Here is a 21,338-nt window from a genome sequence, read left to right on the forward strand (position 1 = left end):
TGACGCCTGGAGATATTCTAAGTTAAGGAATCTGCGGCTAGACTGTGTCTCTACCAGATACATCGTCACCGAAGGTAAGTAACTCGTTCTTTAACCTCAGCAAAGTTTTGGTGCAGCCTTTGGACCCGGAGCGTGAAGTCTGGATAGAAACTGACGGCTGCATTGTCATACTTGACCGGCGGGACTCTATGAGCGGTTTGTAGAATGACATCATGATGCCTAAAATTTAAAAATCAGGCTATAATCGTACGGGGTTGTCCACCCGGCTTGGGTCGTGTAGCCAGAATCCTATGTGCTCGTTCAACAGAAAAGTAATATGTGAGGCTTCCGGGCTGCAGTCTTCAGAATTAGGTCCGTAGTAAAAATGTCCACTGCCAGCCCCTCTGCTTTTTCAGGGACTCCAACTATGTAAAGAATGTTTCTCCTTGAGCGTCCTTCTTACTCTTCCACTTTTGCCCCCAAGACTTCCATAGTAGCATGCAGCTTCTTAAGAGTTGCAGTTTCAGCCTTAAGGGTTGTGAGCAAATCGTTCTGCCTCCTTCATTCTTGCACTCATATTGTGGAGGTCCACAACTACCATGACCTCTTTGGAGACCGTATTTATTTTTGTCTCTAGGGAGTCCCGAACCCCCTGGATCGACGCCATAATATCTTTATGTGTGAGTGCATCACCCTTTTGTGGGGTCTGGTCAATAGGGCTCAGTGTTTCCTCCATTCCGGTTTTACTTGCCACATCACGGAGGAGCGCATATTTATCCAGCTTAGTTTACTGTGCCCCACAGGCACCTCTACCCACGATCATTACCGTTGAGAACCAGTGACGTCATTGTCAATAGGGGCCACAGTGGTAGTCAATGCCACTAGCAAGCGGTAACTCCCTAACGAGATACCTCCCTGGAGCCTTTCAGCTTTCCCCGCTGTCTGACCCCAGTTGCCTGAGACCTGCTCCAGAGCTGGGCACAATATGTGTCGTATTGAGAGCCCACGGCTCACAAACACAGACCTTTTCAATGATTCAGTGGCTTGACTGAGCAATGTGGGTTAGTCACACCAAGAAGGTTAGCGGCCTGAGTGGGACCTCACTGCCTTAGCCCACAATGTCTGCGTTGCCACCTCGCTTCTGTAACTGTGTTTGTCAATGATTATACGGACAGGGGGAGGGGTGGGTGCAAACGCTGTATTGTTCAGGGCAAACTTATAGGGGCCAATGTTGCCCCCCAGGGTCAGTTATGTCTAGAAACAGTAATTTCGTCAAGTGCCCCAAAGTCTCAAATGCCAGAAACCTATACATGAGTCTCGGGTCGCTTGCCTCCAGGGCACTGCGAGTTCTTCCGCTCTGCCAGAGTATGCTACTGTTCCTGACCCTTACGTACTCTTATTCCGTTTACTTTTGGGGACAGCAGCCCATCTTGTCTCCTTTCACCTACAAATTTGCCTCTCCTTGAGCCTTTCAACAGTCATCTATTGCATCTTTGAGTTGTGAAATAGCTAATTTTCATGTATTGGGAAACCCTAACCATAAACTGAGAGATAGGTCAAGTCTTTCTGATCAAAATACTGTTGTAAAAACTAAACCAAAAATGCAAGATCTACTTGCTTTAATGATCTAGCAAGGTTTTCGTTAAGTATCATCAAATGTGAATTAGCTGCTGTATTTTTTAGGGTGATCGCAAAGAGTTAGAGATCATGAACTGCACAGTGGGAATCCTGTATTTTGCTGAGAGAATTGGTAGTCCGATCCTGTAATGATCGCATAAGTCCAATATTTCATGTGAGAGAGAATTTGTGATCTTTATATTTTATGAACAGTGATCAGTAAATTACAGTGATCTCTATCACTGTAGTGATAACGAATAGTAAATTTTGAATTCAACATAAGTGTTCACTGATAGGGATGACCAAATAATTATTTCTTATCGATTCCCTTAAGGTGTCTAGTACCTCTGATAAACAGCATTCATTCATGGCTGTTACCCTGACTTACAAGGACAGCCTCTACTTATTTTGTTTTCTATAGTAAACACTGCTTATCACCTTTTTTTATGCTAGTGACCTAGGAGGTATCAGTTTAAAGTAATTAGTTGATTTGTGTCCTCTTTTTAATGTCTACTGCTGGAGTTCAGAACAGGAGCCCAGTAACCTATCTACATTTTACAGAACAGTCCAAATAGCGGGATTTACCAACGATTAAGCTTTAAACCTCTTATAGGGCTTAAAATAGGTTGTTACCAGTAAAGAGTACATTTTAGTTAATTATATTTTCAGACTGTAGATTTGAGATTTGCACTGTAGGATGAGTTGTAAAGAGTAACCTCATCAAACATAGAAATGGTGAAATTGTATTGCATGTTACCTTCGAGTTATATGAAGGAACTCTCAGTTTGGTCTGATTTTTCTCCGTGAATCAGGAGCTCCTTTTCGGATTCAGATTTCTTTATTTTCTTTGAAAGGGGTGCTGTAGTTATAACTTTATGAATTGTTCAGGGGATCTTTGAGTCTCTTCCAAGTAATTGGAGTTTAAAATGCACCATTCAAATCTTTGCTAACAAATATAATAAATCACCTGAAAGGTTTGTGAATAAGGTTGAACAGATGTAGTATTTGAAAAATGTAAAAACTCAGTGCCTTGTTCTTACTGCTCTGTACTGTGTGTATTGTGATACTTAAAAATCTCTTTCCTTCCCTCTAGAATGAAGTCACACTGCTGAGAAATGAAGTTGCACAGCTAAAACAGCTTCTTTTGGCTCATAAGGATTGCCCGGTAACAGCCATGCAGAAGAAAAGTGGTTATCACAGTGAGTAATCTTCAGTTTCCAAAGAGCTTTAATCTCTTTAAGACACCTTGACTAATTTTTCAAGAAAAAATGCAATCCATGTCTCATTTCCTTGTAGAATTTCATAATTTCAGTACACATAATACAGAACCAGAGATAACTTTCCTTGCACAGAATTGATTTCTAAAGGATTTTTATGTGTATGTACTGAAAAGGTAGGAGACACCATTCACATCTTTTTTAGCGCTTATCTCACAAGTGTCTCCTGACAAGAATTGATTCCCCTAGTGATCCTCTCAAAAAAACGCCATAAGGAGGAGTCATCATCTTCCTCGCGGAAAGAGTCCTGCTCCTTGACCTTTTGGAGACTCAGTGGTGCCTTTTCTTGATGCTGGTTGCTTCCTCATTGTGGGAGCCGATTTCATTTCTGAAAAAAAAAGAAGCCATAGTTTAAAAAGATCCTGCCAACTCTTCTATGGACAAGGCCTTTTGACAGGTTATGTTGGATAATTTCGGACCCTGCTCGCATAAGTCATATGCTAAACATGTTCAGTTAGATACATTACAATTATAGTTTGCCTTTCAAAATATTTCCTTACCACATCACATAGTTTGAGTCTCTGATGTGGTCATTAAATGAGGAACTACATGGTTACTTCCGATGAAAGGGTAATTTCACATTTACCTGTGTTTTTCTTCATTTCTTCCCCTCTACACCAATATTTCAAGTGAAGACTTCCTTTCTCTCATACCACATTCGGAAATAGGAGTGTTCAGTGCCATTGACCACACATTTAGCACCATATGCAGCTGTGTCTTCCAAACATTACTTTAGAATTGTAAAGGCATGTGGACGAGGCCTAGCAATTGCAGGTGGATTCCCACAAATTCTGATGGATAATTCTTTCTGCAGCTGTTCTTATTATGAATATCTTCCAGGCTCCAGACAGGATCCTGTCTCCCCCCCCCCCCACCCCTCTCCCCAATCAATACCTATCCAGCGCCACCATATGGTGTCTTATGCCACTATTAATGGCTTTGTCGTCCACGCCGGATGTGATTATATCAAACTACAGTTAATGTCAACTACTGGGCGGACATCAGTTTCTGTTGATCTGCACCCCATCGACCCAGTTCCACGTCTCTTCTGTAGTCTTATTGCTGAAATCCATCAGTAGATTTGATAGGGATTAAGGCAAATGTCATATTTGAAGGTTTCAGAGTTTAAACTCTGTCCACATAACATATTCATATGGTAACTGTGATAAGACAACAACCCCTTATCCTATGACTATAGTTTGTCCAGGGTGCTAGAGGCCAAATTATTTAATTTTTGGCACAGACTGGTAATGATAATCCAAAGCAGTACCTCTCCCCTCAAGTTCCTTCACAAAGAGTAACTCCCCAAGGAATTCTCCCCACCCAAAAAAAAGCAGAGAAAGGTGAAATCTTGTTCCTTGATGAAACAGCCCTACTCCCAAGAACCTTCAGACCTTCTGCAGTGCCTTTCTCCGATGCGGTCTCTTCCTGATCATCAGAGCCAATTCCACTTTTGAAAAAGAAGCTGGAGCTTCTGACCACTTCCACTAACCATTCTTAGGCTCAGGAAACCTTTGCACAGACCACCTCACCTCATTAATATACTCTGAGGAAAGGACTGGATCAAAAAAACTTATCTTCAAGAGCTACTTTCCTTTTTTCTCTCTTAATCCCCGGACTACTATCGTTCTGCAAGGAAGTATTTTCAAGCGCACCTCTCGATTTTGGACACAGCGTTTTTTGTCTTGTTGCACAAAGTTCCCATAAATGGTGGTGGCATCGGAGAATAGGGAGACATGATTTAAACAATTTACTTCTTTATCCGCTTTCAACAGAACAAGCTCAAAATACTGTCACACCGCCAGATGCTCCTGTACCTCAAAGTGCGTCTTGACCACCAGGAAACACATTTTCATCTGTAGACCCTATCTGCTCATATGTGTTAACTGTGATTCAAAGTTGGTCGTAGCACTACCAATTTGTAATACTGCAGTTTGGTCTAACGCTGCTCAGCAAAGTAGTAGCCATGGGGGTTGTTTTTCGGTACTTGAAAGACTTTCTGGGGAAGTCGCCTGCACTGTTCATGAACCACCTTCTTTTCACCATGACCGTTCTGCATGACCTGGGTTTCTGCATCAGTGTCCAGAAATCCCACCTCATCCCCATGCAAATGCTGACCTTCAGAGGTGCCATCTTGGACACGAACTGCATTAGGGCTTTTCCTCGTCATCGGAGGATTGTAAGTATTCAAGATACAATTCTAATGTTTCTGAAACAGGCTATTATTCTGGAGCTCTGCAAATCCTCCGCCTTCTAAGCTTGATGGAGTCTTGCAACCTGTTGGTGCCACCTTCCAGATGGCATATGCGGCTCTTCAGTGGTGCCCGAGGCAACAGTGCCTCTAGGATCTGTGCAGTGTCACAGTGTGGGTGCAGATATTGTTCTCTGTGCATCCGGAACGCCATTGTTTGAAGTGCCCCTCTAACAGTGGGTCGTTACTTCAGATGTTCACAGCTTCAGGTCACTGTTGTCAAAGACACCTCTTTGTTGGGGCATATGACATTTGGTCTGCATCAGAGCAACAGGTATATCAGTGTGCCGGTGTTGCAGGCAGAAGTTCCTGTCCGTCAAAGTTATCAACCAGCTCAAGTCGGTTCCTGGAGCCTGTTTTTTGGAGGCACACTTAGGCCCCGATTATGAATCTAATGGTCCACGGACTGCCAGACTCATGGGGGCGCGGTGGTGGTGATCCCACAACCGCCCGATTATGAGTCGGGCTGTGGAACTGCCACCGCCCCTCCGCAGTTTCCAGGGAGCCGCCGTTCCCTGGCTGTGTTGCAGCAGTCAGGAGGCTGCAATATGGTTGGCGGGACCGCTGCATATTACTAGGAGGAACCACCATGACACCACCGGCGAAGAGAGAACAAAGGGGGCACTGCCTGGCCCTCAGTGCCTCCTCCACATGGGGATGCTCATAGGAGGGAAATCCAGGTGCCCCCCTTTGTGCATGCTCCCCAGTTCCTGCACGGCATGGTTTTTTAATCCATGCCGTGTAGGAACTGTTTTTGGCGTTCCCATTGCCGTGCCCGTTTTTAGAAGCACCACGGTGGGAACGGCAAAAACCAGCCCGCTTGACAGGATGGAACTCCTAATCTGGCGGGTGGTCTTACCACGGCTTTGGCAGTGCGGTGACGGGGCGGACCCGGCGCCACATCGCCAAAGTCGAAAGCGGGTCCTCAGTGTGAGAGCATGGAGAAAATGAAAGTTGGATCCAAAGATGCGCCATAAAAGGTCAAATACATGTATTCTAAGGATAGAACTTGATGGCTTTCAGTCAAATACTTTCAGCTTCTACTGTTGAGAAATGGCAGTTAAAGAAAGCTTATGTTTCCTCCGAAGACTGGCCGGATCGGTGAACTCGGTGTCATCATTTTACTTGAGGTATTTATTTTCATAGATGTTATTTCATGTAGATGGATGGATGGATGTGCTTTTCCAAAGTTTATAAAGGTGTAATTTATTTGGCATAACGTCCAAAATGTTGTACATTTTCTGTAAGAAAACAATGAATTAAAGGATGAGTTATTGTTCATTCAAGTTGGATATTCTAGCATAAAACAAAATATAATTCTTTTGGAAGACTACTGTGTGTTGTCTCTGTATGGTTAATTATGTTTTCTTGACTCTTTTCCGTTATTTGTGTAGTACATTGTTAGAAGCAGCTGCTACTGGAGAATAAATGGCCAATTTTGTCCACAATACGCAACTTTGTAACAAATAACAAAGCGGGAAAAGCTTTAGGCAACATTTATAATAAATAGCTCACAGCCTTCGTTTTTATGATTTAATGATATTTCAGGATGTTTGTAAATGTGAAGCTAGTTTCTGCCATATGCAGCCACTTCATTTCAATTTGCCAGTGTCAGTAATTCAGGAGACAGAGGAAACATTTCGCGTTGCATGCATACCATTCCTCAGGTACTTGTGATAAAACCTAATGGCCGCCATCTTTACTTGCAGTCGTCGTAAGCAATTTCATCAGAATGAGCAATATATTTCATTTCAAGATTCGCGGTTTCAACAATTCACTGTCCTACACATATATATGTATTTAGAACGCTGTTTTTGTCTTGTTTGAGTCTATAAATCTCGGCCCTTTGTTAAGCAGTCGTTTTGACATTGTCGAAAATCACTTCTCCGACTAAAGCAATACGTCAGGGATATGTTTGCCATTTATATTAACAAAGACTGCATACAAGGGCATGGAAGTTCTAGTTGTCTGACAGAAACACATAATGTGGTTTAGTTTAATAAGCAGCGCTCTACAGTCAACAAACCGAATCCTTTTTTGTTGCAATACATTAATAAGTAATTGTAGTGTCCTCCCCATTACATTTTTAGACACATCAAAGGTTGCTAATTATACTGAAATGGTTCTGCTTTTTCTTCTCTAATCCTATACTTTAATCGATGGTTTCATTTGAAGGCAACTATTTCTAAACATTTTCAAGCGTCTTGAGAGGAAAAATAATTAATGTTTTCGTTCTTAATTTTTTAATACAGCAATATTATTCCTCCTTCAATGTGCATTTTTCTTAGCACTGTTGCTGTTTTGCTCAGCACATTCTTTAATGTATTTGCTTTCAACTGCATGCACACAGTTTACTGAAATACAATTTCCTTCAGTTTGCACTCCTATTCCTCGACTATTGTTACAAAATCTTCATCTGTCATTGTTATACCAGTCGGTGCAATATGATATCCAGAACCTCATAATGTATTTCATTAAATGAACCCCTGTTATTTCCTCGACCCGACTTACTGTTACCTGGATGGGGTGACAGTATTTTTTGGGGGCGGGGAAATAAAAAGGCTTGCACCACGTTTTTCGGATATAACATACGTGTTTCGGCACCGATTCCGCTAGTTATCTGCTGGTGTTTCACGTGGAGATTTTGATTACTTTCAGTAGCTGAAACCTTCAGTTTATATGTATGATAATTCCATCTGCCATAGCGTGACTACTGGGGGAATTAATGAGTTCCTAAATTTTCTTTTCGTACCATATCTGGGGGTAGAGCTTATAGAGGTTTCAAATCAAGCTTTTTATTTTTTAAGATTTGTTTTTTAGTTTAGCATTCTCATTTTTGTTCCGTACTTTAATCTGGAATTGCTAAATAGAGTTACAGTGCAGATAACTACACATGCAATATTGTACCCTAGTTGTCACATGACAATGTACAGGTACAATATTCAGAGAGCTGTACATTGGTAGATCACTTGTTCAAGAGTCACGAGAGAGGATCTTTGTACATCCACTCAAATTATTTTTTTTATCGTTAGAAAGACGTGTATAGCGTTCAGCTACCCACATGGGGTTTCCATGCGCTTTAAGAAACAGGTAAGGGTATATCTATCACAAGCTGACTCAGAACAACCAAGTCTTTAACTGTTTCCGAAAGGTAGTAAGTGAAGAACAGCTTCTTAAATATTCTGGAAGGGCATTCACAAGCTTGGGGCCCTGGTAAGCACAGGTCCAACCTCCCAGGCAAGTATGCTTGACTCTGGGAGTGAAACACAGGTAAAGGTCCCTTGAGCATAGTGGACGGGCCGACTGATAGGATCTTACTAATTCCTAAAGATATTGAGGGCCGACTCCTGATCTTGCTCTGTGTACAAAGCACAGGGCTTTGAATTAGATGCGTTTTTCAACCTTAAGCCAGTGTATCTCTGGGAGAAGTAAGGAAGACGAGACGTTCTTGAGAAGCCTGTAGAATAATCTGGCTGCCAAATGCTGGACCACTTGTAACCTTCTTATGGAGGCTTTTTCTGTTCCCAAATAAACAACATTGCCATAATGAAGTCTAGATAGAATAAAGGCCTGGATGGCTGTCCTTTGGACTGAGACTGGAAGTATCTAAAGGATTTTGCGCAGTGTTTCCAGACCGCAAAACAGCGGCCACGCTCACAATCTGAGGTTTCATGGACAGCTTTTTAATACAACAAAAAGACGAGGTTTCTTCACCTTGGGTGCAGGAGCTGGAAGAGCACCCGAAGTTACTGGCCAGTGCTGTGAGCTCCAAAGGGACCGGTGTTTAGCTAGCACCAGCTCTCAAACATACCCCATTCGATTAAAAAATGAAATTCGATCAAGCAATAAAAAATACCTCGCTTTCCTCGAGCTCACACGCATTTAGAGATCGTCAGGGGCAGCGTCGGCTGAAGATGAGGATTGGACCATTTCGAAATAATGTATGGCTAGCACTCTGCTCCCCACACTTATATCCAGAATCATGTGCCAGCTGGATGCTCCCAACAAAACCAAATTTATTTTAAGTGGCACGCTTTCAAATTTGTGAATGGAATTGAGAATTAGTACAAAGGGCTTGGATACATGTAATGTTTGGTAGCTCCTTTTGAAATTACAGTAAATAGTTTTTTTAGGATTTACTTAGGTAAGCCTTTTCTGTTAGGCCTGTTGTTGCCCAAGCTGCACCTGTAAAACACTGATACTTTTCAAGGCGGCAGAAGGAAAAGATTATAAACAGATATATTATGCACATTTCTTGATTACGCCACTCTCCAGCAGCAAATCAAATGACATCCCAAAACTCACTGCAATTCAAACACTATAAAAGAATTATGCAACTAGCTATGGGAAACAGTCTGGGATTTCTGAAGTGAGAAAGTAATGGAAGACCAAACAAAATCCCAAACCTAATGCCGTAGGAACCAAATTTCTAAGACTATAAGAAACAGAGAGACCGTTAAATATTGCCGAATGCAGTAGAGGCAGAATAAAGGTCACCATTCATGGCAACACTTGCAAGTAGAGGTGGGCAACAACTGAAAGCTCGAGCCAGGCTCGAGCTTGATGTCCGGCCCTGGTTCAGCTCAAAGAACCTCGAGCCCAAAATAAGCTGAGCTTTCACTGGAGACGATGTGGCATAATGGCTTCAACTGCCGACCATGTAACATAGGGAACCAGGTTCAAATACTATTTTCGGCCTATGAATCCTGGCAAATCTACCTGTGCTGAAAAACCAAATGTGTATACGTAAGTCTGTGTTTGTTGTGAAGTGCTGTTATGCCCTTGGGCAAAGTTTGCACTATGTAAAACTGCCAGAAATAAAATGTGGATTCTGCCTGTCCTTATACACTCATCTCATCCTCCAGTAATTAAGGTCAAAGCATTAACCTTTGATGTCAGAGATACCCATTTAGTGGCTTAATTGCACAGTGAAACTGGAAAACACAGGATCAAATCAGGCTTTCCTGTTTGACCAAATTGTGTGGTTCTAGGCAAATACTTTATTTCACTGAGCATCCCTTTTGATCATTATCAATTCAATTCAAAAATTCTTTATTTCGGCCTTTATGGCCATAAAACAACACAAAAAATATTACAGCATAATTTGCACTCATGATTCATCCTATTTGTATGTTCATTATCACATATGAGGGTACCTTCAAATATGTGAGTTAACCACATGCGCTGTACAAAAACATCTCTTGTGTTTGATTTAATAGCCTATAATATTGCTTCAGCTAAAATCTATGCCACATATAGGATGCACATCACCCCTGACTTGCTCCTTAGTTCACTAATGGTATTGTAATAAGGGCGGGAGAAGGAATCTTTCTCAGTTCATATTTAAAACTCTTACTTTTTAGAAATACTTCTCAATTGGATGAACTAAGGTGAAAATCTTACTAAGGATAAAAGTGACACCCCAAACATTCTAGCATTATTTATAACTCATGTTGAAGGGACTTCAGATGACTGAATTGCCAGGAGTGATCACCTGGCGCAAATCTATAACAAACGTATATGTATGCCTAAACCAAATGCGTTATCGCAGTACTTGAACTAATATCTGATGAGCACAACATCACAAATGAGGCTGATTAACACAGCACTACAAATGTTTGTACAGTCACACACAAGTTCTGTAAGACTTGTATGCACAGTAATATAATTATGAGATAATAGGAGGTAGTAACACAAATGCATGCACAGTCACAAGTGTGTGTGTAATAGTAACAAAAACGTGTTGGCAGTTTTGTATAACAATAATGGTCAACCCAACACAACACAGATTGCATTGATGGGCTAATTAAGAAACAATAGCTTATGAGGATCATGTTGGCAAAGCATTTAGTGCATCTAAGTAATGGAACTAACAGCTTCGAACAGTACACTAGGAGGCTAAAGATTTTATTTTTGAAAACATTATTAGAAAAAAAGATTGGGAAAAGTGTGGTACTAAGAGAGGCATGAGGAAGGTGGTCAATCTAAATGTTAGGTCTGCCGATAAGCGTGGACCATAGTGGATATTTAACAATATGTCCAGTGGCATTTCGTATATTATATGCGAGGGAACTCTTAATATGATTGGCGGGACCACCGCGATTCCACCAAGCATATTGTGGCCTCAAGACCGCTGCACCACCGCCAGGGATCACTGATCCCTGGCTGGCGATTGCAAGGGTTCAATGGCGGAAGTCTGCCCCGCGCGTCTGGCGTTCCGTGGACCGCAAGACTCGTAATCAGGCCCTTACTCTTCTTCCTTCAGTCTAATAAACATTGATTAAAGTTCATACATTGAAGGGGGGCAGAGTAACTTTTCTTACTCAAGTCTAGCTAACAGTGATGATAGTGCATGCATTTGTAAGGGGTCAGATTTACTATTCTAACTCCAGTCTAACAAATATTGGAGCAAGTGCACACATTGGGGTGTCAAACTTAATATACTAATTTTGTGCTAAAACACGTTGGATAAAGTCCTTACATTAGAGGACAGGGGTTCAGATTTACTTGTCTAACAAACAATGAGGAAAGTGCACACCTTTGGGAAGGTGGGATTTGATTTACTATTTTAACTCTAATCTACCAATCACTGGTGAAAGCACATGTAAGCAGGGGATTATATTTGCTATACCCAAATAATATAATTTCCCCATAAAAAAAATAAGTAACAAATTGAATACATTTATTTTGGAGAGAAAAAAATAAAGCTATTCTTTAAAAAACTGTAAATCAATACAAAAATACAAATAAATATAATGATATGAAAATAAACAGTATACCTCTAACATACCCATGAAATACTCATGCACATTAATACAATTTTCTGTCAAAAAGAGAATATCTGATAGAGACTACTAGCCACTGATTCCTTAACGTAGAATTATCCCCAGGCGTGAGACTGGATCCGGAAAAGTTTTGCCACAGCATCCCTGCGCGCCGTGGGGGCGGCACCACGCGACCCTGCCCTGACGCTGTCCGCTGACATGACGTCAGCGAAATCACATAAGTTCCACCCCGGCGCGCTGACGTCAGTTTGACCTGAAATGAGTTCCCTTTCCTGTTTTCAGGCCTCTTTTAACACCTTTGCGTTGGGAACAGTGTGCAATGCCTTCGGGTTTCAAGAAGTGTGCTTCTTGTTTGCGTCAGATGTCGGCAACGGACCCTCACCCTATTTGTATGTGGTGTTTGGGCGAGCACCATGATTCTACGGACTGCGACGCTTGTCAGCATCTCAAGCCGAAGTCCCGGCAGGAGCGCCTGCTGAAATTGCTTTCAGCCCTCTTGTCCAGATCGGTCTCGTCACCGCGTCTGTCCCCTACCTCGGAAGGGTCCAGAAGCCGCCGATTCCGGCTGCGGCATCGTCCTTCACCGAGGCCTCACGGGCGTCGCTCGGCCGCTGGTAAGTCTTGCAGCTTGTCACCGAGGCCCTGTCCTCGTTCTGCAGAGGGCCCAGGTTCCTCTCGGGACGTGCACCCTCGCCATCCTATCCGCCGTTCCCTGGCGTTGGGGCGACGAGGGCCCAAATGAAGGCCTACACTACGGTTCTGCAGGCTTCTTTGGGCCACCCTCCTATTCCTGAGATGTACAGGGATCCATCGCCATGCGCTGAGCCTTCCGCTGACTCGCCGGCGGCGACGCGTCCGGCTTCAGATTTTGGAGGTGTGGTGTCGTCGAGGTGAGGCCCTACTGGGTTCCCTTCTTCGACCCACGGCGTCCCTACCTCGCCGCAAAACCCCCCTGGGTTCCCTATGGTGTCGCAGGAGGTCGCCGAGACTCATGGCTCGTCCCTGAGTCTCCCTTGGTCCTCTGGGCAGGCGGCTGTCTTACCGGAGGCCGAGCTGACGCCTTTCCGGTGCCGGCGGCTTTTCTCCCCAGCCCTGGCGGCTCCGCGGGTGGAGGCCGGGACCCGGGGTGCCTCCCCGAGTCCCTTTCGGTCCTCTGCGCAGGCGGCTGCCTCATCAGAGGTCGAGCCTGATCCTTTTCGGCGCCGTTTATTGGCCACTTCTGGTGGAGGAGAGCCGCTATTTCCATTTGAAGCCTCGCTTCACAAATCTCTTCTGGGGGCCTGGGTGCGTCCTGCTACGGGAGTTCCGGTGCCTCAGCCGCTCCTCCACCGCCCTGCCCTGAATGATCCAGTCTGCCTTTTTTCCAACTCATCTGCCCAGGGCCCTCTCCTGCAGACGGCTTTCCCTTCCTTTCCTTCAGGTTTGCTCCCTCTGTTACAGGAGGCCCGGTGGTTGGACTCCTGGGGGCGTAACATTTTCTTTTTTTTTTTTTTTTTTTTTCAAGACATTTATTGAGCATTGTCAGGAACACACAGCGTCTCGCCAACAACCCGGAGGCCGGCCGCTATCAGAGCATACAGTAATACAAAGCATTTCCAACATGTATTCGTGTTACAACAGTTCTGCCGACAGTTCCATCCAAGTGACAAGTGCAGCGCCTGTACAGCTAAATAAATGAGTCTCGAGGTGGTTTTGTTTTTTTGAACTTTTATATAACCAGTAACATGTGCAGTGTCCCTACAAACTCAGGAGTGATGGGGGGGGGGGGGGCACACGGGCACCCAGGCGGGCATAGCTAATCTCGATAGGCAAAGGGGGGGCGGCGGAGTGGCAGAGGCATGAAGCCACAAAAGAGGGAAGGGCCAGCCACAGTATCGGAAGCAGCGGTTAGCAAGCCCCAGGAACGTCGCGGAGGATGTGATGACCTACATAGGTTCTGAACTGAGGGGGGGGCCAGGAGAGGGACAGAGAGGGGGGGATGGGGGGGGGTAGCGGGGGGGGTGGGGGGTGGGAAGGGGGGGGGATGGGGAGGGGGAGGGGGGGGGGAGAGGAAAGGGGGGGGGGGGAGGGAGGAAGCAGCAGACCTAACATGTCATATACCTTAGCCCAGGGGCTGTATCGCCAGTCCAAAATGGCACCATCTAAGGATCCTTACTACCCAATTTCAATTGCTGTCAGTCCCAGGCGGGATTGGGGGGAGGGGGGGGGGAGGAGGAGTGAGGAAACAGATAGCACAGCATGCCATATACAGCAGTCCAGGTGGTACATTGCAATACCATGAACCCCATCAACAACTTTCCGGTGCCCAACTTCAAGTGCCGGCATCCTCGGGCGGATCAGTTATCAAATAACATTGTAAAGGGGCCCATATATCAGTAGGCCTAGAAGTAGGCGGCAGTAGTTCAGAATAGGTATGCAATTGCTCCTGGCAATACACCATATCACTCATCCAATCCTTGAATTTGGGCGCTCTTCCCCTCCCCCATCTACAGGCCACCCTACGTTTGGCCAATAGCATAGCCAGTGCCACATATTTGCGGTGAGCCGCTTGGAAAGGTGCAACATATCCCAGAAGGGCCACCATTGGGGATGGATCCACCGTCATGTGTATCATTTTAGAGAGGGCCTGAAATACCTGAGTCCAGTAACTATTCACTGCAGGACAACACCATGCAAGGTGAAGGAAATCAGCTCCCGGGGCCCCACACCTGTCACAGGCATCGGTAGGCCTAAGCTGGAATCTGTGTAGGCGCGCTGGAGTGTGGTACAGCCTGTGCAGGTATTTATAGTGGATTATCCTAAAACGGCTGTTAGACGATATGCGCTCAGTCTGCTGTAGGCAAAATTCCTATTGGGTGTCCGTGAAGGTCAGTGCCAGATCCTGTTCCCATTTCTGCCTAGCGGGCAGAGCAGTGTATGTCGTGTTGACCCGTATAGATTTATAGAGTGCCGACACCAGTTTAATAGGATGGTCGTGAAGCAGCATGTTGTGTAAGGGAGGTAGCACCGGGGGCTCGTTGGGGAAATCAGGCGTGATAGCTTGCAGTCCGTGTCTGAGCCTAACATAATAAAACAAATCCAGGGGCGTCGGGTGGATGCCCTCATAGAAATGTTCCCTAGTTCGGAAGACGCCGGCTAGGTACAGGTCTCCCCACGTAGTGACATTAATCTTTTTCAATAGTTTTTGAAAGCCAGTCTCCTGTAGGAGCGGCAGCTGTGGGTGATAGGTCAGCGGCAATGACGGTGCGTATAGGAAGTGCAAGTCCAGCCGAGACACAACAGAGTTCCATGCCGTCACCTTGCTCGACACAGTGGTAGGGGTCTTGTCCCTTCCTTCAACCTGGGAGTAGAGTGCTCCTTCAATAGGGATGGGGTGTGCCAACCAGTGCTCAGCCGCCAGTTGGGGCATATATCTCTGCTGGCGCACCCAAAAGTACGCATAATGGGCCTGAGCAGCTCGGTAATAGAGCTCAAAGTCGGGGATTCCCAATTCCCCTTGAGAGTATGGCCGGATAAGGATCTCCCATTTGAGTCTGGGCGTCTTACCTCCCCACACTAGTCGGAGCAGTTCTGAGCGTAGCAGACGAAAGAAATGGGAACCGGGGTGGTATGGAATGTTCAAGAATAAGTATAAAAGTTGAGGGAGTATGACCATCTTAACCAATGAGGCTCGTCCCGCCATGGAAAGAGGGAGCGTGATCCATCTGGATATATTGTCACTCATCCTGTCCATCACAGTGCCATAGTTTGCACGAATCAGTTCTTCTCTACTCTTTTCCACATGTATACCCAGGTACTTAAAATCCCCTGTGCACCAGGCAAGTGGGAATTCAAGTGGGAATCGAACTGTCGAGGCAGTAAGGGGGAAAATACATGATTTCTTCCAGTTGATTTGAACCCCCGAAAGGGCACCAAACCGAATGAATTCACGGAGTATGGGATGCAAGTTTTCACTAGGGTGGCGAACATAGAGGGTGATATCATCAGCATACATAGAGACAAGTAACTGTCTCTGAAAGCAACGCAGTGCTTTATCCTGATGATGCTGACGCAACTTAGCCGCCAGGGGTTCAGTAGCTATGGCAAAGAGCAGGGGGGACAGGGGGCATCCCTGTCTTGTTCCTCTTGTGATGGGGAAGTCTGATGACAGTTTCCCATTGATGAGTACCTTGGCTGTTGGATCTACATACAGTAATTTAATCCAGGAAATAAAGAGAGGTGGGAAGCCCATTCGCTCAAGTACTTTAAACACATAGTCCCATTCGAGCGAGTCAAACGCCTTGGTGGCGTCTATAAAGATGGCTGCCATTGGGAGGTCTTCATGGACGGAGTCGTATACTGAGAAAAAGGTACGGAGATTATGTGATGTAGCCCTTCCAGGGACAAATCCGGCCTGGTCTGGAAGGATAAGTGCAGGCAGGAGGAGGCTGATGCGCGTTGCAATCAGTTTCGCGAGGATTTTAACATCGCAGTTTAATAGGGACAAGGGCCTGTAAGAGTCGCAGTCCGAGGCGGGCTTCCCTGGCTTAAGCAGCGATGTAATGAGGGCAACTCTCATGGAGGCAGGGAGTTGGCCCACCTCCAATGCGTCTTCAAAAACTTCCCGCAATACCGGTGCCATGAAGTCAATAAACGTCTTGTAGAATTCTATAGGTATGCCATCTAAACCGGTGGCCTTACCCGATTTCATGCCCATGATAGCTTCCCTGACCTCGTCCAATTCAAAAGGGGCATTCAAGAAGGACCTCTGCGCATCACTCAACCAACCCAGGGAGACATCCGCTAGATAGTCATCCAATGTGAGTTCACCATGTCTGCCAGTGGAGTACAGTACACCATAATGGCGCACGAATTCGTTAAGGATTTGGGTGGTGTCTCTAAGTATTAGCCCCTCAGCCGTCTCAAGTTCCAGTATTATCGTCGGAGCGCGCAATAGTTTGACCGTCGCTGCCAGAGCTTTCCCAGGCCTCTCACCCTCCCCATATCGTCTAGCCACCCAGTATTTGTTCCGAAACTTCACCTCGCGAGCAGCTTCTTCAGAGAATTCCGACAATTTTTCGCGAATGGTAGCGAGGGTCGTATTGTCAGGGTGTGCTCTAAGGCGAATTTCAGCACTGCGCAAGTCAGCCTCTATGCTGCGTAATCGGGTCAGTATGCTCTTGAGTACTCCCGAGCCCTTTGCTATACATAAGCCTCGGAGTGTGGCCTTAAAGGCATCCCATATAGTCGCAACGTCCTGGACAGAGTCTTTATTGCGTTTAAAGAAATCTAGGCATTCAGCACGGAGTTCCTCTTGGAATACCTCGTCCAACAACATAGTGGGCTGCATGCGCCACGCCGTCACCGGGGGGCCGAGCTCAGAACCAGTCAATGTGATCAAAACGGGGGAGTGATCGGAGTACGTCCTGGGGAGATGTGACGCATGTATCAGCGCTGTAAAAAGTTGTGAGGTTAAGAGGAAATAATCAAGTCTCGCCCATGACTTAGCCTGTGCTGTAAAGTGTGTACCCTCCTCTCTAGGTCCGCAGTGTGACCGCCAGGCATCAACTAGATTGTTACCGGCAATAGTCGCTCTAAGGACTTCGCGCCCATTCGTATAGTGGTGTGGGGCGGGGTGTGATCTATCCAGAGGGGGGTGTAGTGTCACGTTGAAGTCTCCTCCCCATATGATGTGTTGTGGTCCTGTCTCAACTATAGCCGCCCATAGAGAAGTAAAGAATTGAGGGTCATCCGTGTTGGGCCCATAGCAACAGACAAGTGTTACTGACATGTGTCCCAGTCTACCCCACAGTAAACAATACCGTCCCTGGTGATCCACCTTGGAGCCAGCAGGCTGAAAGGGTGTGGATCTCTTAACTAGAATGGCTGTACCCCGTGCATACGACGAGTAGTTAGCAAAGATCGAGTGAGAAGCCCACCTACTCCCAAAGGTCTGTGACTTGTGGGGCGCACAGTGCGTTTCCTGTAGGAAAGCAATGTGAACACTATGACGATCGAGGTAACTCAATATTTGTCTCCTCTTCCTATGATCCCCCAGCCCTCTCACATTCCAAGTAATCACAGTCAAGCGTGTGTCATCCATGTAATCGTGTAATACAATAACTGCAGAAGTAAAGTTTGGATGGCCACCAATCCATCCTCAGCAACAATCAAAGCATCATCCAGTCGGACCAGCCCATCACCCTCAAGTGGAAACAAAAATTGGAACAGAAAGGAAACGACCTCAACCCCTCCGCCATGTCCCCGCCATGAGTAACGTGCAGTACACCCATCCGGCCCCCGCACCCCCAGGCCATAATTAAGGAGTCTTCCATAGAGGAAATACTTGAGCTTAGTATACAACATGCACATGTCAAAACTAGAATCCCAACAGAATCCCCAGTAATCCCCTCCCCCCCACACCCCCCCCCCCCCCGACAACTCCAGCAACCGGACCATGCTGGAAAAAGAGCAGGCAATTCTCTATGTGTAACAGTACATAACAAAGCATCCCAGAGCATTCAAAGAAGGGTCCACATCCCTCCGCATTAGCCCGTTCTACCCAGTTGTCAGTCCACCACCCCCCACCCACTGAAGCCACCCCAACAACCCCAGCAACCTGACCAGGCCGGAAAAAGAGCAGACAGTACCCAATGTGTATCTGTACAGAATAAAGCATCTCAGAGCTTGCAAAGTAGTGTCCACATCTTCCCGCGTTAGCCCGCTCTACCCAGTTATCAATCCTCCACCCACTGAAGCCACCCCAACTAGCCAGCATCCCGTTCCCACCCCCCACCCATACCCCAAAACAGTGCTAAAGAGCAACCAACAAACAAGTAACCATGTGAATGTCATTGGGGAACACCCAGTCGGGGCCATCAGAGGTGCACGTTCCACCACCCCCAGCCATCCCACTCCATGCATGTCCACTCTAGGGTCACCCTCGGAGCGAAGAGGGATGAAGGGGGTGGGGCCTGGCATACATTACCACCTGCAGTCCAACACCCGTCCATGGCACCCCAGGGGCAGCAGTAGTCAGTTCCCGGCAGGGCGAGTTCCACCTATCCTCGAGGTGAGTGAGGATTTACCAGTCAATATCAGGAGGATACACCGAAGAGAGCCAGCCGCCACTTATTCTGATCCAGATGCATTGAAGTCTTCTGTTTCCGCAGTCCTCTTGGGTCGTTTGGGCAGGGTTTTAAGGTAATCTTCGACCTGTTGTGGATTGAGAAAAAAATGCTGTGTACCCTGGTGAGTGACTCGCAACTTGGCCGGGTACAGGAGAGCATAGTCAATGTTCAAGTCACGGAGCTTCCGTTTAACAGCAAGAAATTTCCGTCGTTGTTCTTGTACCACCGGGGTAAAATCAGGGTATATCGAGAATGGCACTCCATCATACGTCAGGTTCTGGTTCGCTCTAGCTGCTTTGAGCGCCGCATCACGATCCCGGTAATTGAGCAGGCGAGCAATAATGGGTCGCGGTGGGGTCCCTGGTTGTGGTTGTGGCCCAAGGGAGCGATGCGCGCGTTCCACAATAAAGTGAGGCGAAAGAGCTTCCGCCCCAACCGTTGCTGTAAGCAGTTTCTCGATGTATAGTTCCATCTTCCCCGTGTTGGTTGATTCCGGAATGCCCGTGATGCGCACGTTGTTCCGCCGGCTCCTGGCTTCCAACTCCTCGTTCTTGGCAGCAATTACCCTCAGGACATTGTCCATTCTGGCAAGGCGGGAGTCATGTGCTGCGGTTGTGTCATCATTCACCGAGATTCTGCGTTCCGCCTCAGATATCCGTTCTTCGTGGACATCCATCTTATGGGCAATGCTGTCCATCCTGGACGTGAGTCGGTCTACCTTGTCGACCACCGTCGCAAAGCCCTGTCGCATTTCTTGCAGGATGGTGGCCATCTCCGGGGTCAGCTGGGTCGATGCGGAGGCCTCCGCGACCGGGCTTCGGGGTGGCACCGCTTCTCCTGTGTGACGCGTCCCCTTTTTCTGCGGCGCAGTTTCAAACTGCAGTTTGGGCTGTCGACTGTCTGGCTTCCCCATATCTGCAAATCTATAGATGGACTTCCTGCGCCCCTGCGCCGTTTGCACCGCCGTCTTGAAAGGGCTAGTGAAGAATATAGTGGCCACACACCACGCAGTGCGGTGCAGCAGCGCCGATCTTGCCGCTCGTGTGCCAGGGATTGGGGGTAGCTGAGCAAGTGCTGGCGGGGGTGGCTTCAGCGTGAAATAGTGCAGTGCCGGTGTCTTGCAGGAGAAAGTGTAGGAATCTCGGCAAAGCCGCAGTGTTTTCAAAGGGGTGGGAGCATCCCCATTCCGGCTCAGTAATATAAGGTGTCCCCTCGCGTCCAGGCGTTCTCCGCACAGCTGCAGAGCAAGAACCAGTGAATAGGTATCAGCTCCACTTCAGGCAGTACAGCGTAGTCCAAGACTCTCCTGTTCTACCCCCAGCACTCGGCAACAGTGGCGCCCCAAGGACAGTCTTCCCAATGATGGTGTGGCGCGAGGAGAGGTGCAGAGAGAGATGGCAAGGTGCAGGACTCACCCAGCAAATATTAAGGCCCTCGAGGGAGCACCGATGAGCCACAAAACTGAAATGCTGGTAGCGTGTAGGCTAAGTGGCAGAGGGCGGGCAGCAAGTACGCATACTGTCAGGGTCTGGGCGGGCTGGTATGGGTCACGGGCGCCCTGCCGGTAACAACCGGCAAAGCCAAATGCTTCAAATATACACTTGTTGCCGCCAGCAAAGGGGAGCCCCAGCCCAGTAAATTTGGCGGGAGCACCACACCTCCTCTGCCACCGCTCCGCAGATACAGCTCACCGTGATGTCTTCTGCCGCCAAACTCCGCCGCCGAGCACTCTGGAAGTCCAGGCAGGCCACTCGCCAAGGTCGCAGGGCCCTCCCGCCTCGTGGTGAGCCGGGGGCTCGCGTAGATCTGGGAGCCGAGGTCCGACACCGCAGCAGGCAGGCTCCCGTCAGCCGGGGGGTTCCGTCAGCCGTAACTACGGCGTCCAAGGGTGTAGAGCCTCCAAAGTCCCACCGATTGTGGAGTGATGCCAGCTGCCCCTCCGTGGGGATTTTCGGGCGGGTGCGTGCAGGGAAAGTAGGATTAATTCCGGATTAATATGCCAGGCTGCTGGAGCCTCACGAAGGTGCGGCCATACAGCTAGTGCGCCCTCTAGCGCCCCCGGGGGCGTAACATTTTCGCTTCCATTAGTGCTGCTCTGCGCACGCTCAACACACTTTGTGTTTTGGCTATAGCTACCTGTGAGACTCCGCGGAGTCCCTTCTGTCACACACCTCCCACGCAGGGATGCTGTGTCAAAAATATTCCGGATCCAGTCTCACGCCTGGGGATAATTCTACATTAAGGAATATGCGGCTAGAATTGTCTCTACCAGATACATCGTTACCGAAGATAAGTAACTTCGCTAATAAGATCTCAAGGA

At 47.1% G+C, this 21,338-nt stretch overlaps 1 protein-coding gene across 2 annotated transcripts in view; it reads left to right on the top strand.

Moving 5' to 3' along the window:
* Positions 1-21,338, top strand: part of ATF2 (activating transcription factor 2) — a 412,263-nt gene that overhangs the window by 338,056 nt on the left and 52,869 nt on the right. For both annotated transcript variants that reach the window (XM_078681532.1, XM_078681531.1), the window contains one exon: positions 2,690-2,795. In XM_078681532.1, coding sequence (XP_078537658.1) covers positions 2,690-2,795 — 106 coding nt within the window. The remainder of the gene's footprint in view (positions 1-2,689; positions 2,796-21,338) is intronic.

Source organism: Lissotriton helveticus, chromosome 3_1 (assembly GCF_964261635.1).
Source record: "Lissotriton helveticus chromosome 3_1, aLisHel1.1, whole genome shotgun sequence".
In the NCBI taxonomy this organism is placed as follows: domain Eukaryota; kingdom Metazoa; phylum Chordata; class Amphibia; order Caudata; family Salamandridae; genus Lissotriton; species Lissotriton helveticus.